Raw genomic sequence first — 17,578 nt, 5'->3', positions numbered from 1 at the left:
AAGAGAAAGGCAGAAGGCTTTATATTTTAGTACTCTTCAACAGAAGACTTTTCCTTTTTTCCTACTTTTTTCTCCCCACTCTCATTTTACTCTGGGCTCTGACAATTTCATAGCCAGGCTTGCCAGTAGTTTTCTCTTATTTGCAACCAAAGGAGTCCTAACTAACACATAGTAATGCTTTCCACATGGCTATATATTTTGAGTAATTTCTTGTAAGCCTCTTTCACATGAGACAATACCATTTTGTAAATAATTACATTGGGTGGGAAGCATCTGTTCAAATCTTCTTCCCCCACACTAAATGGTGACGTCTCCAGAAACCTTGTCTTATGTGCCTTTTACTCTTTTGGTCCCCAGAACTATGCTCCAGACACAGAATTCACACCGACTCTATGTTTATAAAATAAATGTCAATATTATCAGTCATTAAAACAAGAATGTTCTCAAGGATCATCACATCTTATCCAGCCCTAAGGGACAGACAAGGGAGAAGGCCTTGTCCACCACCTACTAACTGGCAGCAGCTCCCAAAGCCCACCTTCGGGTCTGGGTTCGTGCAGGACTGGGCAAGCAGATCAACACTCCCACAGACAGCCCCGACCCTCAGGTCAGGTTGTGCAACTCAGATCTGAAACAGTCTGCAAGGGTTTTGTCCATTTAGCCCCAATTTTAGCAACAAATCTTGCATAGTTTCAAAAGTATTTTAGTCTATTTATAAAAAATGGAAGCAAATTATAAAATTATAGATTGCCCTCCTACTCTCTTCCCTTTCTGCTTTCTTTACAGCCTCTAGTTAAAAGAAAACAAACAGAGTGTTAAATAATGAATAGCCAGGGAAGAAGAAGGGGAAAGAGAAGAAACACAGAAAAGATAAAGGAAGGGGACTAAAGACAGCTGCACTTACCAGGTTAAACTGGATTTAGCTCTGTGTTATTCAAGGTTTACCTGTTAGCTGCAACAATGCCATCAACCTCCCAGGGATACAGTGGGGTAACATATGGGAACACACTCAGCAAGGCAGCCTGCACTTACTGGTAACTGTTGAAACTGAACAAGTATTTACCATCCACATGAAGACAAAACAAAACAAAAGAAAAACATCTTCCCTGGTCACTGACCACCAGGAAAGCCCATCTGAAAGAATTCACACCAATTAGTATTGTTGGAGAAATTGCTGCCTTGTGTTTTGCTTGCGAATAGTGTTAATGGTGTTTATTTCTATGCAGATGTAGTTAATTCCATTAACAGTATCACCTCTAGAAGAGCTTTTATACATTAAAAAAAATAGTTCAAGGGCAGCACCTGGCTGGCTCAGTCCCTAAAGATTAAGCATCTGCCTTCCACTCTGGTTCTGATCCCAGGATCCTGGGATCTAGTCCCCCACCCAGGGCTCCCTGCTCAGCGGGGAGTTTGCTTCGCCCTCTGCCTCTGCCCCTCCCCACTGTTCCTGTGTGCTCACTCTCTCTCTCTCTCACTTAGAAGGATCTTTCTGGGGCCCTGGCTGTCTCAGTCAGTTAAGCACCCACCCAACTCTTGATCTGGACTCAGGTCATCATCTCAGAGTCATGGGATCAAGCCCCCGCTCCCCAGCTTGGCTCCACACTCAGCGAGGAGTCTGCTGGAGATTCTCTCTCTCCCTCTGCCCTTCCTCCCATGCACGCAGGAGCTCTCTCTCTCTCTCTCTCTCGCTCTTTCTCAACTAAATAAATACAATCTTTAAAAAAAAAAAAAATTGGTTCAAGTTGTCTAGCTATCCTTATCCGACTCACTCCGTAAATGTTTCAATTACAGTTGGAAAAAGAACTATAAAATGTGTGCCCTGAAACTGAGACACAAATTTGGGTACTTCAGTCAGAAGGCTGAGGTTCGAGCCAACTCCTCAGCCTCCTCCTTCTCCTCACTCACTGCACCATGACTGATACTGTTTTTACATTTTACAGCATTTGATATTTTAAAACACATTGATATATATACGCTCTTTAAAGAATTCTTTGCAATAACGTTGTTGGAAAAACACAGATGGTGATGTTAACCCAATTTTACTATGTAACAATAAAGAAGTTACAACTCACCAGCAAGGAAATCCTGTCTAACCCCAAACTCTGAAACCTCGTGGTCCAATTCTTCAACTGCACTGCACGCCCCCCTAGGCAACATTTATAAAACATGAGGTTCTCCCTATCTTATTGATGTCCACACAAGTGACCATGAGAAACACGTTAAAGAAAATTATCGCCCTTGATTCATAACTTTCAAGGGTAGATGTATTTTCGGAGCCTGTGGATACCAGGAACACTATTGCAACTCATATTTTTAACAAACAGACTTTCAAATTCCACAAAGGTGAAGCCACTAATCACAACGGCATGCGAGGGTTTGGCAAACACAAACTCACTGGACTAGTGCAATTAATGTTATTTTATGAGGTAACATAAGTCTGAAAAAAAAATGCATTAACGTCAAATCCCTATGTGCTCCTCAGACTCCTAGCATTAGCATGCAAGTACCAGCAGTGGGCTTCATAATCCATGGAATTATATCAATATTAATGTTTTTTGTTTCACTTGGGAAGTATCTTCAGTCTTCTTTTAAAAGCTGAGCACTAGCATTTTTATTTGCCTCAAGGAATTTAAAAAAACACACACACACAGATATTATATGTGTAAATTCCCATTGTAAAAGATGCAAACAACATTGAATTCATTGAGGTCAATGTTCTTTTTTTTTTTTTTTAAGATTTTATTTATTTATTCAACAGAGAGAGAGAGAGAGACAGCCAGCGAGAGAGGGAACACAAGCAGGGGGAGTGGGAGAGGAAGAAGCAGGCTCCTAGCAGAGGAGCCTGATGTGGGGCTCGATCCCATAATGCCGGGATCACGCCCTGAGCCGAAGGCAGATGCTTAACCACTGTGCCACCCAGGCGCCCCAAGGTCAATGTTCTTTGTCACACACACACATCCCCATGGACAAGAAAATGAATAGTTTGCATGTTTCCAGTCTCTCTGCATTGACATAAGCATGCATGTAGATATTTGTAAATAATAAATCAGATGTGTGATGATAATATAGGTATTGTCCTACAGATTTATTTTTTTTCCCCTCAAAAATATGTCTCGGAGATCTTACAGTGTGTGCATATGTGCAGGCACACGTGTATGTACATACATAGACTTTTAAACCACTGTATTCTATTCCACGAAATGATATGTGAAATAAATTATATTCTGGTTCTTTCTGGCTTCCAGTGAATACAAACTATACCACAACACATCACTGTATGTGCACATTTCCCCTCCATGACATGTGCATTTCCTAGAATACATTTCAAAAGGTAAAATCAAGAGAATTTACTTATTACTCTTCATTCTTTGAATGTTGATAGATTTTCTCAAATTGCCATTAAAAAGTTTCACCAATTTACAGTCATGTAAACAAATAATAAACAAATCTGTTTACCCCAACCTCACCAACAGAGAATAAAATCAATTTTTTTTTAAGATTTATTTATTTACTAGAGAGAGAGTGTGTGAGCTAGTGCAGTGGGGAGGGGCAGAGGGAGACAGAATCTTAAGCAGGCTCCACGATGAATGTGGAGCCCGACTCGGGGTTCTATCCCATGACCCCAAGATCACAACCTAAGCCAAGACCAAGATTCAGATCCTTAACTGACAGAGTCACCCACTCCGTCAGGGCACCAAGAATAAAGTCAATTTTTAAAAATTCTCCCCAATCGAGTGCATGAATATGGTTACTTAGTCATTGTACATTAGTTCTGTCTCTTCATCAGCATGTCCTCTCTGCAGAGGAGTACTGATAATACGCTGTGTATCCTAGGGCAAGTTACTCAACCTTTCTGTGCCTCAGTTTTGTCACCTCTAAAATGGGGATAATTATAATAATACCTAACTCAAAGGATTATTTCCTGTTCTATGTACATTTTGCCCCCTTTCCAATGTAATGTTGTCACTTTCCTCTTTGGTTAATTCAGTAAGTTAACACGTATTTACTGAGTGCCTACAACGTGCCAAGCATCCTTCTAATTGTGGCGGACAGACCAGGGAGTCAAAACTAAGTGGTTGCTCTAAGAGAGCTTCCATCCCAATGGGGGGGCAGACAATACAGAAGCAAACACATAAATGTACCATGTTCAGTCATGTTGTGTTAGTGAAGAAAAAATGAAGTAGGGTATGAGGCCAAGAAGCAATAGGGGTGCTATTTTAGAGTTGGCCAAAGAAAGTTTCCGTGATAAGGGGGCCCTTGCATGAGACCTGAAGAAAGCAAGCATCCAGGCTGAGGGGACAGCGAGCACAAAGCCCTGAGACAGGAATGTGGCTGGCATGCTTGAGAAAGAGTGGGAGTAATATATTGGTTGTAGAAGGAACGAGGGGGAGAGAAGAGAGAGATGCCAGCTGAGAGGAGCCAGAGACCAGATTCTGAATGCTCTCATAAACCATCAGGAGCAATTTTAATTTTAATTCTAAATGCAGATGGCAGCCAAGGCACTGCCTCTGAATTGGTGAACTGCTCTGCACACAGAGAGACTTGAAGCCTCCTACCCAAGCAGACACCTCGAGTATGGCCACGGGCAGTGCCCACTCACCCTCTGAGCAAAGCTCACAGGGAATAAAAGCCCACATCAGCAAACACAGTGTCCCTCACAAACTCAGGCCGAGAGGCAAAGCCAAACAGAGCCATACACAGCTGTGGAACCATGCCCCTGACCCAAAGGCATACCTTTTGCATTCAATCCAAAATGTAGACTTGAAGCATTTTTTCTTCTTCTCTGCTGCTCAGTGCCCTCACCAGGTGACAGACCAGGAACGGAACCCTGGCCAGGCTCAGCTACCATCATGGCGAAAAGGGTCTGCCCCATAAATACCGGAAGCCCAGGCAGGGAAGCTGCTCTCAGCTCACCCCTAAGGCACCAAGCAAGCCTACCTCTGCAGACGGTTCCATTGCCCACGTAGCCCGGTTTGCAGGTGCAGCTGTGTCCCTGGACAGTGTTGGTGCAGATGGCATTCTCGTCACAGTTGTGCTGCCCGCTGCCACATTCATCGTGCTCTGTTCGCAGGGGGAGAAAAACAGAGAGACATCTTTTCGTAAGTTGCCATCGCAAGGGTTGGAAAAGTAAGCTGGGACTTACCAAGTAAGAGTGACAGGGACTAGCAGGTATGGGGATCTTCCTATGTACCTGGCAGTTTCTATGCCTGGTGCGTTTGAAATCTCAACCACTCTAAAAGATGGATCTCATTATCCCCGCTTTGCAGGTAAAGAAACTAAGGGTCTGAGAAGTCAGTGTCTTATGCAAATCACATGACTGCTCATTGTCTTTGCCATGTCCTGCTAAGGTTTCTATCAAGGCTCCAAGGCAGTGTTTCTCAACAGGGAGCAATTCTGCATCCCCTCCCCACTGGAAACACCTGACAATGTCTGATGACATCCTTGGTTATCATGGCTTGGGAAGGGGGTGCTGCTGGAATCTAGCGGATACAGGCCAGCTATGCTGCTAAGCATCTTACAATGCACAGGAAAGCCCAGCCCAAGAAAACATTAATTAGTACAAAACGTCAACAGCACCAAGGTTGGGAAAACTTCCTCTAAGGTTAAAGAAGGAAAAAGAAACAATCCCACGTGGGAGATTCCATGGTTTCTTTAAAACTGAAGAGGAAGTCTCAGCTAATATAACCTGGCAAAGAAGCATTTACTAACGAGGAATTTCAAAGGAATTTCATTGGTCACAGAAAATGCTGGCAAGCATGGGGTTGTGCTGAGTCCAAAAGGGATTTATTCTTAGGATCTCTCTTCAAGGGCCTTCAGCGGGACCCTGAACTCTAGTTTTCCACGCAGCCCAAGTTCACAGGGGTCAGCATACAACCCTGGGCCACATGTGTGGAACCATGTGGTTTTCAAATAGCTGTGGCATCCTTAGCCCAAAAGATGTTGGGGGATGCAGACTAACAGTTTACAAAATGGACTGGAAGACTCCAGTTAGAAACCAAGACTTCACAGATAACAACACTTTCCCATCATAATCAGGATGTTTAAACAGTCATCCAAACAGCTACTCTGTCAATAAACAGTATGAAAGTTTAGCCCTTATTCCAACACCTGCTAGTATAACTTCTTAGAAATTTTAAGAAGAAAATTCAAATGGGTTTACTTAACTCACAAGAGGTTGTAAAACAAGCGTTGAAATCCCACCTAAAAACCTCCCCAAAATAACACTAATTGAACAACACTAAAAATTCAATATAGTTTATACAGTGTACTGTTAGATCAAGGTAGCAATCAACTGAAATATCATCTATCTTCATTCATTTTTATTCTAAATTTTCTAACAGAGACCCAGTAAGGAGAAGGGTTGAATTCTACGAAGTAGGGCTGTTTTAGCCACCCATGTGCAATTACAGTACAAGCATATGACTCTTGATTTAACACCTTGGATTTAAAAAAAAAAAAAAAACACAACTTTTTTTTCTTTTGGCCTTAAGACCAACCCCAAATGGTCAGTGAGAAATGTGCACAGGTTAGGAAGTAGGGCAAAGAGATTTAAGACGACTCACTTTTAGTCTGTGCTAATGCCATCTCCAGCACGCTCCAGAAATAGCATAACCCCATGGATGTCAGATCAAATTTACAGATCTATGAGCACCTAGTATACGCAGGTACAATACCAGGGCACACAGAAAAGTCTAGGAGTATAGACTTCGACACCCAAGTTTTCAATATTGAAATTCATTTAATAATGATTAGTGTCTGTACTGGGTGGGGATACAAAGGTGAGTAGATATGGTCTCTGCTCACATGAACATTTTAATAGGAGCCACCAGACCTCAACATGCAACTAAGCAGAACACAAGGGAGAAGTGATAATGGGTGACCTTATATTTTACCAAACAATATATTTTAGAGTTGAACGGGGACTCTGTTAATAATCGCACTGGAATAGCAGGCATGACTCAGAATAACCGACGTAAGCTGGCATGTGTGGTCATGCTAGATAGGAGGAATAAAGATAAACTGAAGTAAGAGTCCCCTGGAGGAAAGCAATTTCTGCTAATAGGGAGAAAGGTCTTGCAAAAGGTAGTATTTGAACTGGGCTTTTAAAAATGGTCATGGTTTTCTCAGTCAGAATTGCCCACCGAGGGCACTACAGGTGAAAGAAAGGTATGGTTTTATGCAACATCCCAAACATCTGGTCCACCCTCACCTACCTGGTCTGTTTCCCCCCCAAGCTTTGTTGAGGTATAACTGACAAAACTGTAAGTTATTCAAAATTCAAAGTGCTCAATGTGATGGTTTCTTATATGCATACATAGTAAAACACTTGCCCTCATCAAGTTAATTATTACATCCATCCTACCTGGTCTTATCTTCCAATTATTTTTGAAGCAAACCCTCTACTCTGCTGAGGTGGCCCCATCACTGGCCTGCAAAGGTAGGAGTTCATTCCTACCTCTCTCCAGTTTGTCATTTTGTTTCCGTGACTCAATATAGAGTCTCCCAATTTTACTGGACTATCTGTACCCCTGCCTGTCTTCAAACACCATTTCATGCCCATTCTTTTGTCATAAAAGCCTAGCATAGCTGCTTTCCACACTATCTTGGAACTTTTGCCAAATTTGGTATCTTTTTTTTTTTTTAAAGATTTTATTTATTTATTTGACAGGATAGAGACAGCCAGCGAGAGAGGGAACACAAGCAGGGGGAGTGGGAGAGGAAGAGGCAGGCTCATAGCGGAGGAGCCTGATGTGGGGCTCGATCCCATAACTCTGGGATCACGCCCTGAGCCCAAGGCAGACGCTTAACCACTGTGCCACCCAGGCGCCCCCAAATTTGGTATCTTTACCTCCTTGGAGGCAATCACATACATGGTGATATTTGCCAGTTTTATCGTTAATGTCTTAACTAATTAACTTTGAAGAGAGGAACTGTACCATATTTCATACAATCTTCCCCTTGCCTATCATGACTTCACATAATGGTCCTGAGCCCGGAGTGTGCCAAGCATTGAGCTAAATGTTACACATACATCATTTAATTCTCCTATGATTCATATGATGATGGCTCATTTTACAATGAAGGAGCTGAGATAAAAAGACATTCGATAATTTGCCTAACATCACAAAACCAGTAAGCGGGGGAGCTCGGAATTGTGACACTGGACAGCAGGGTTACCACATCACTGAGCACTTAGAAGCAAATCTGGACATGGCTGAAGTTAAACCAAGACATATGGGAATGTTTCCATAAAGCCAGAAAGGAAGAAGGCCTTTTTCTATACTAGCCCCAAATTCCCACGGAAGATCTGACCTATGTTGGACAGAAACAATGGTAGAAGAAATGGTCTCTAAAAACATCAAATTCCCTTCCAGCTGTTGGAGATGCTGCAAAAGGTGCAGGACAAGCACCTGGAGAGGTGGCATGACAAAGCAGGTGAGAGCACAGACTCCAGAACCATGGAGCCTGGTTAGGGGACCCTGGGTTGGCCACTTATTAGCTGTGTGAACTCGTTATTGAGACAATCTGTGTCTTAGTTTCCCAAGGTGGAAAATGTGGATAATAATAGAACCTATCTCCCGAGGTTGTCGTGAGGATTATATTAGTTAATATAGGTAAAATGCTTATAGCACATTGCAACTAGTACATGCTCCCTCCATAAATGTAAGCTGTTTTATTATTGTTATTACTATTACCATCGCTACTGCAATTATCTGGGAGCAGACTTAATTGTTGGATAGTAGTTAAAATTGGTTAAGAAAACACTCTCTTTCCTTTATAGGCTGGTAGTTCAGGTAGAAAGGCTGGGAAGAGACAAGCTTTTGAAGACAATTAAATAAGAATACCTCTTTGAGGACCCAAATGCATATTTGCTTATGTTCAATTATGGTCCCCAAGAAACAAGAGACAAGATTGGGAAGGGGAAGGATGTATGTTTATAATTGTTGCTGTATGACCTGGGTTTGATTACAGGGTATTTGGAGTATCCAACCTCTCAGGAAAAAGAATAATGATTGTGGTGGCATGCTGTTTCTCCACTGATGATGATAATTATTGGAATGCTGGCTAATATTTATTGAGCACTCACGAAGCACTGTCATTATCACATGGGTCCCTTCTCCTCCTCTTTTTCCTTTTCCTTCCACAGAAGGGCTCAGAAAGACTAATCTACCTCTGTAACACTGCGATCAAATGTAATCAATAGCCATTATCCATTAACACCTTGTTTTCCTTAGCGGACTAATTGGGACCCAAACCAGCTACTGTAACAGTCACTTCAGCTGCAAATGCTCCATGCCTGGGGTCTGGCTGGCTTGTGGCTTTCCTTTGTCCAAAGTGATCTCTTGGGGCACCTGGGTGGCTCTCAGCTGGTTAAGCAACTGCCTTTGGCTCAGGTCATGATCCTGGAGTCCTGAGATTGAGTCCCACATCAGGCTCCCCGCTCAGCAGGGAGTCTGCTTCTCCCTCTGACCCTCCCCTCCTCATGCTTTCTCTCTCTCAAATAAATAAATAAAATCTTATAAAAAAAAAAAGTAATCTCTTATCTATTTTATGAAATTATTACAATGACCCCCACTGGGAGATGCTAAGCCCATCTCACCAATCACATTTTATAGATGAGGAAATTGGGATTTGAAGCACCTAAGAAGTGTAAGTACATAGATAATACATTGTATGTCTGGAACTCAAACTCCTATCCATCTCTTCATCTCTTCTCCTGCATTCTTTCCAAAACTCCACTTTACTGTATGATCCAAAGGAATTTCCAACGTGTTGGCCACAGTGTAAGTACAGTTTTAACTTTTAAAGGAAAATAATCACAGATTTAGGGGAAGTTGCAAAAGTAGTACAAAGAGTCCCAGCTTACATCAATAGTGCCATCTTACACAGCTGTAGAACATGAAAGCCAGGAAGCAGACATTGGTAAATTACCATTAACTAGTCTACGAACCTTATTCAGTCTACACCATTTTTAAAATCTACATGCATTTTGAGGGGTGTGTATGTAAGTGTATAGTTGTAAGCAGTATTATCCTGTGTATAAGTTCAGGTAACTTACCATTTCCCCCACAACTACCTATCCCCAGGCCCTGCCCCTTGCCAGCTACTAACATGTTCTCATCTCTATAGGTTTGTCATTAAGAGAATGTTGTATAAATAGAATTATACACAGGGTAAGTAAATTTTATAGCTAGGTTTTTTTTTTCCCTAAATAAAACTCCCTGGAATTCCATTCAGGTTGTTGTATGCGTCCATGGTCCATTTCTTTTTGTTGTAAAGTACTCCACTGTGTAAATGCATCACAGTGTTTTCAACATACACACATTAAAGAACACTTGAATTGTCTCCTGTATTTTGCTATTATGAATAAGTTTCTATGAACATCTGTGTACAGGTTTTTATGTGAACATATATTTTCATTACTCTGGAATAAATATGCAAGGGTGTAAATACAAGGTCATATGATAAATGCATGTTTCATGTTTTAAGTAACTGCCAATTTTCCAGAATGGCTATACCATTTTATATACCCATCAGCAATATATAAGTCATCAAGTTTCTCCACATCATGGTCAACATTTGATATTGCCACTTTAAAAAATTTTAGTTATTCTGATGGGTGTGTAAGTGATTCTGCGTTGTGTTCTTAATTTGCATTTTGCCAATAGCTAATGATGTTTAGCATCTTTCCACATGCTCATTTTTCATTTTAGGCTTGTCTTTGGTGAAATAACTGCTCATGTCCTTTACCCATTTATAACTGGATTTTTATTTTACTGTTAAGTTTTGAGAATTCTTCATATGTTCTAGATATAAGGCCTTTATTCTGTGGTTTGTAAATATCTTCTCACGGTCTATACATTGTATTTTCATCTTATCAGTCTTTGCCATGCAAAAGGTTTTATTTTTGATGAAATTCAATTTATTTTTTATTTTATGAATGGTGCTTTTAATGTCATGTCTAAAAACTCTTTGTCTAACCCTAGCTCTCAAAGATTTTCTTCTATTTTTTTTAACAGTTTTACATTTTAAGTCTATGACACATTTTGAGCTAATTTTTAGATATGGTGTAAACTTTAGGTTGAGGTTTATTTATTTATTATTTATTGCCTATACTTCTCTAATTACTATACTGCCAAATGCTGAAAAGGCCACTTTTCTTTCATTAAACTGATTCTGTACCTTTGTCAAAAACCAACTGGTTATATTTATGTTGGTCTATTTTTGAGTTCTCTACTCTGTTCTAATGATCTATGTGTCTATTCCTCTGTAAATACCACACTGCCTTAATTACAGGAAGTATATAGAAAGACTTAGTATTAGATAGAGTAATTTCCCCCACTTTATTCTTCCTTTGTCAAAATTGGTTTAGTTATTCTAGTTTTTCTATATTTCTACATAAATTTTAAATTAAGTTTATTTCTATAAAAAGTCTTGTTGGGATTTTAATAGGGATGGTGTTAAACTTACAAATCAGTTTGTAGAAAACTGACATCTTTATCACATTGTCTTCCAATCCATGAACATAGTATGTCTACCTATTTACTTATTCTTTAATTTCTTTCATTAGTGTTTTGTAATTTTCAGCATACAGATCCTGTACATGTTTTGTTAGCTTTATAACTAGCATTTTATTTTACTTTGGAACAATTGTATATAATATTACCCTTTTAATTTTGGTTTCTACATGTTGGTTGCTAGTATATAGGGATATAATTGATTTTTTTGTGTTTGTATCATAGCTTGTGACATTGCAGAACTCATCTCTATAATTTTTTTTGTAGATTCCTCATGATTTTTTACATAGACAATTATGTCATCTATAAATAGAAGTAGTTTTCTTTCTTTCTCTCTGATCTCTCTGCTTTTTTTTTCATTTTGTTCCCTTACTGTGCGGACTTCCAGTGCTATGTTTCACAAAAGTGGTGAGAGTGGACATCATTGGTTTGTTATCAATCTAAGAAAGAAAGTGTTCAGTCTCTCCTTATTAAATGTAATGTTAGTTCTATCTCATAATACCTTGTCAGTACTGGGTGGAGGTTCAGCTCCCTGGTGAGCTCCACTAACGATGAAGTTGGGAAGAGTAGAGTGTCTATTAGCCTTGCCTTGCAGTGCCTTGTTCAGTCTCCAAGCTGCTGGGTGGAGTGGAGGCCCAGGTCCACGCTGAACCCCACTGACATTACTACAGCAGGTTCTCTCTGCCAAGCAGGTTTCCCATTGACAGATGGTTAAATTAGAGGGGCTATTTTCAAAAAGGTTTTCTGTTTGTTCTTTTAATACCCCTTTTCCCTAGAAGAAGTAGAGTTGGCTTTTCTTGGACCTTTTAGAATATGTGCCTATTGCTGGTTTTGGGTTGCAGTCTTTTTTAGCTCCTCAACTAGAACATACGAGATGCAAAAATAAAATGGGCAACTTACTCCTTGTGGCTCCTCAAGTCCCAAAGTTCCCAGGTAGTTCACCTTCCTTTCACCTTTCAGAGTCTTCCTGGTTATTTGTTGTGTGATATCCAAGGGTTTTTTTGTTTTCTTTTGTTTTTGTAGGAGAAAAGCCCTGGGAGAAATGGAGCTAGTCTGTCTTGGTCAGAATCGAAAGTCTTCCATATATTTAATTTTTAAGAAATTAGTCACTTTCCTCCTCTGCTTTTTTCTATGGAGTAAAAATAATTGGAACTTTTCATAAGTAACATTCATTGAGCACATACTATGAGACAGACTCTGCTCTAATATATTAGCATTCATATGACGTAAGAATTATTATCATCCCTATTTTCTATATGAAGTAAGAGGAACAGAGAGACTGTGGGCCAGGGTTCTAAGGTGGCAGATTCGAACCAAGACAGTCACTGTCAAACCATGACAGAAGAATTAGAGAAATGTCATTGTTAGTCATTCTTGAAACCCCTTTCTCCCTCAACCCCTTATAATAAATCCATCACCAAGTCTTGATTTTTCTAAGTATCTCTCAAATTCATTCCTATATCCCAATTTCCATTGCCATCACCCTCATGCAAATCACCACAATCTCACCCACATCTAAGCTGCTATCAGTTAAGTTAGTGCTGTAGCTTCTTAATGGAGCTTCCCCATATTTATTATTGCCCACTTTTAATTTATTCTTCATATTACATTTAGAACAATCTTTTAGGAATTCAAATCTGATCATCTTGCCATACCTGCTAAAATTTTCCATCCTTTTACTTCACTTTGGTCTCAAAATGTGGACATTGTTACTATGTCCGTCCTCCTGGTCCCATCATGGTTTCACCTCCACCTAACTGCCTAGCACCATGTTGTTTCATTTTCACTCTTGCCTGCTCTGCTCAACCACACTGTCTTTATCTCCTTTCCTGGGGTCAGATACTTTCACAGGTTCTTCCTTCTACGCCTAGTTAATGCTTGCTTATTCTTGTTATCTCAACTCAGTCCTCACCTCATCAGAAAAGAACACCTGATTTCCTTGATGGTAAGTTTCCCCTGTAACCTATTCATATGACACTCGGCACTTCTCCTTCATAGGGGTAATCAGTTACAATTTTATGTTTATTAGTGTATTGGTATTTTTACTAATATACGCCTTTTCTACCATAGCATAAAATGCTTGGGGATGTATCTCAAATTTATCTTTCTTTACTTTTTCTTTTTTTAAAGGTTTTATTTATTTATTCGACAGAGATAGAGACAGCCAGCGAGAGAGGGAACACAAGCAGGGGGAGTGGGAGAGAAGAAGCAGGCTCATAGCGGAGGAGCCTGATGTGGGGCTCGATCCCATAATGCTGGGATCACGCCCTGAGCCGAAGGCAGACGCTTAACCGCTGTGCCACCCAGGCGCCCCTATCTTTCTTTACTTTAGATCCAGCGCCTAGCAGAACTTCTGAAACTTAGTATGTGCTTACTATTTACAAAAGGAAGAAAAAGAGAAAAGGATAGAGGGAAGGGAGGGAGGAAAAAAGGAAAAGAATATGATTGCCTGTAGCATCAAAAGTTGCAGAGAGGTCCAAGAGAAATAAGGTAAGAAAGACAAAATTGAAACAGGCAGTTGAGGATAACTCAGAAGAGTTCAAAAATGAAATACAACCGGTACTGATGTGTTGATGTATTTATCACAGTGACTTTGTGGGAGGAGGAGAAAGTGATGTGGTTTCAGGAGCTCTCTTTGAGGCAGGCCATTTCTTTCATAAGGAATGACTAAGGATTGTGAGAAAATCTAAGCCTTGTAAGAAAATATCTGCAAATCATTTATCTGACAAGGGACTTGAATTAGGCACATATAAAAAAACCTTTACAACTCAATAAAAAAACAAACCACTTGGAAAATGGGGAAAATATTTAAATAGACATTTCTCCAAAAAAGATATACAAATGGGTAAAAAGCACATGAAAAGATGCTCAGCATCATTAGAAATTATGGAAATCCAAAGCAAAAAACACAGTGAGATACCACTTCACACATACTAGAATAAAAAACACAGACAACAAGTGATAAGAATGTAGGGAAACTGGATCCCTTCTACATTGCTGTTGGGAATATAAAGCATTTCAGCCACTTTGGAAATTACTTTGGTAGTTCTGCAGACTATTAAACATAGGGTTGCCACATGTTCCAGCAATTCTACTCTAAGGTATATATCTAAGAGAAATGAAAACATATGTCCACACAAATACTTGCACAGAAATGTTCATATAAATGAAACTCATAATAGCCAGATGGTGGAAACAACTCAAATATTCATCAACTGATGAATCCATAAAGAAAATGTGGTACATCCGTACAATATTATTTTTGTATATTATTTTATATTATTCAGTAAAAGAGAATGAAGTACTTCTATGTACTACAACATGTATCATGTTATGAACCTCAAAAACATTTTGCTAAGTGAAAGAAATTAGTCACAGAAGACCACGTGCTATGTAATCTCATTTACAATGAAATGTCCACAATAGACAAATCCATAGAGACAGAAAACAGATGAGTGGTTACCTAGGACTAAGCTTGCGGAAATGGAGGAAGATGGTGAATGGGCACCGGTTTTCTCCTTGGGATGATAACAATGATCTAAAGTCAGATTATAATAATGGTTGTGCAACTTTACTTAAAACCACTGAATCGTACACATTAAGGAGGTAAACTTCATGCTATAAAAACTGTATCTCGATAAAGTTTTAAAAAATTATTAACATTTACCTCTCTATCAACACTTTAGGATGAGGATGTAAAGACGCATCAGAAATCACTCTCAGATGAAACCAGTATAAGGAATGTTAATTATTTTGCTAACACCCTAGGAATATGCCATATTACCTGAACTGAAAATACTATTTTTTTTTAAAGATTTTATTTATTTAGTTGACAGAGATAGAGACAGCCAGCGAGAGAGGGAACACAAGCAGGGGGAGTAGGAGCGGAAGAAGCAGGCTCATAGCAGAGGAGCCTGATGTGGGGCTCGATCCCGTAACGCCGGGATCACGCCCTGAGCCGAAGGCAGACGCTTAACCGCTGTGCCACCCAGGCGCCCCTGAAAATACTATTTTATAGTAATATTTGGGAGGGATAAAGTAATTATGTATAATATGTATGCATCAATTACAAGATGATCCTAACGTTCCTAAATGTGAAATCTGAAAATCTATGCTTTAGGCCCAAGGACATATGTAATTTATAATCTAAAATGGTGCTTGAATTCAAGAAACATCTTTCTAAGTCAAAATAAATACAACTCAAATCTCCCCATTTGATGGAATGGACACTAAATCTCATTCATTATTTGGTTACTTTCCACTCCACTTTGTACTCAGCAGGATCGTACTATGGTTCTCAGGAGTTTAGACAAAAGTTCATGAGTAGATGGAGTTGCACACTGGTTACTACCATAATCCATAAAAAGGCAGCTCAAAGTCCTACTGATGCCCGAAGCTCAGGTGCTAAGATCTTTGCAAGAGCAGGTACCCTATTATCAGGGACCTGATTCTTTAGCTACACCACAAATCCATCTCCCCATTGGAACTGGCCTCACTCTGGGAGACACCCCTTTAAGAACTTATGGGTCTCCATCTTCTCTCTTCTGGGTGTAGCAACTTTAGCTTGGACCCCTTTGACCTCCTCATATACCAACCCTATAATCCCAGCTCCTTCTGTGTAATTCAGTCTCTTTGAAAATGTGTATTAACTCTGCCCATTGGCAAAGAGTCACTGGGTCTCCAGAACTGAAAGTTGTCCTTCACTCAAAGCCCTGAGTAGGGTTATGAGCAGAATGGGCATGTGGATTACAGAGAAAAGGTAGGAATGAGGAGTGGGAACTAGTTCCCATCCTTTTCAATTTTCCCATAGCAGTAAGAAACAAAACACAAAGTAGAAACTCAATCAAGTACCTTTCTACTCGGATATACAGTGTTATATATTAAATATGGCATGTTACATAGAATGTATATTAATCATTTATGTATATTTGTACATACATAGAAAGTCTATAAAATGTATGTTACACTATTACCAGTGGTTTACACTCGGGAGAGGGTGAACAGAGGATAAATGGGAGGCATTTAAACTATTTATTTTAGTCACTTTATACTTCTGAACTTTTCTTTTTACAACAAACATGCATCTTTTATTACTAAACAACAGGGTTTTTTTAATGAATGAAAGAAATGGTTTCAGATTTCTCCAAGTTTGTACAGAAAAAACAAAGCTTTGTAGGCTGACCAATCTGAATGCAAATCACAGCACTGGATGCACATTCTAGAGAGACAGGGCTACCGTCCATGCTCCAGTTTCTGTGTGGACAACACTATGACTAAAGAGTAGAAAACTTGGCTTCGTCTCTGTTTCCTCACATTTGAACAGACTCTCCTACAGAAGAGATGCTCAAGAAACATTTATATAATGTATGCTCATGAAAATAAACTCTGTAAACCATCTGGTATCATTTTGGGCACCCAGTAGGTGCTCCAAAAATGGCAGAGACCATCACCACCATCATGATCACTACCACCATCATCACAGTGCAATGCTGGCCTGCATTTTCCATGAACCCTTCCTCAGTAATTATGGGAAGATTTTACCAGGAGCTTTGTTATTCTCCTCTATGCCCCAGAGGCCGTCGGTCCATGTCCAGCTTTGTCACTGGCACACTCTGGGATCTCAGCAAGTGTACTTAATGTCTCTGAGCCCCAGTGTCATCACCCAAAAATGGAAACAATAAGACACATCACACAGAGCTGTTGGAAAGATTAGCTGAGAAAGCATGGAAAAAGTGTCTAGTAGCACACCAGCCAAGTAATATGGATTCAGTAAATGTTAATTTTGCTCCACAGGGATAATTTAGAAATGCATCATTAAACTACAAAATTGATGAAGAACTGAACTGAGTTCCAATGTCTCTGGGTTTCTTTTAAAACACCTGGTCCAACAGGAATATCCAATACGAGAATAAAACAAGCAAAACTGTTGTTAGACTTCGGTTTTATGTAATGGTCTTGTAAGCATCCCCAAAGTGACCCTTTTTCTGAGGCCCTTTGTCTCTCCACTATGAAGAAGATAGCTTGCAAATTTTTGGGGTTCTACAACTACCCGGAACTCT

The 17,578-nt window shown here is 39.8% G+C and overlaps 1 protein-coding gene across 2 annotated transcripts in view; it reads right to left on the bottom strand.

Moving 5' to 3' along the window:
- The window catches only part of NELL1 (neural EGFL like 1), an 818,389-nt gene that overhangs the window by 330,711 nt on the left and 470,100 nt on the right, over nucleotides 1-17,578 (bottom strand). For both annotated transcript variants that reach the window (XM_057317500.1, XM_048217676.2), the window contains exon 14: nucleotides 4,939-5,061. In XM_057317500.1, the coding sequence (XP_057173483.1) occupies nucleotides 4,939-5,061 (123 nt within the window). The remainder of the gene's footprint in view (nucleotides 1-4,938; nucleotides 5,062-17,578) is intronic.

The sequence above is a fragment of the Ursus arctos genome, unplaced genomic scaffold (genome assembly GCF_023065955.2).
Source record: "Ursus arctos isolate Adak ecotype North America unplaced genomic scaffold, UrsArc2.0 scaffold_23, whole genome shotgun sequence".
Classification (NCBI taxonomy): domain Eukaryota; kingdom Metazoa; phylum Chordata; class Mammalia; order Carnivora; family Ursidae; genus Ursus; species Ursus arctos.
Note: the sequence above shows the minus strand (reverse complement) of the source record. Positions and strands in the feature narration are given on the sequence as shown.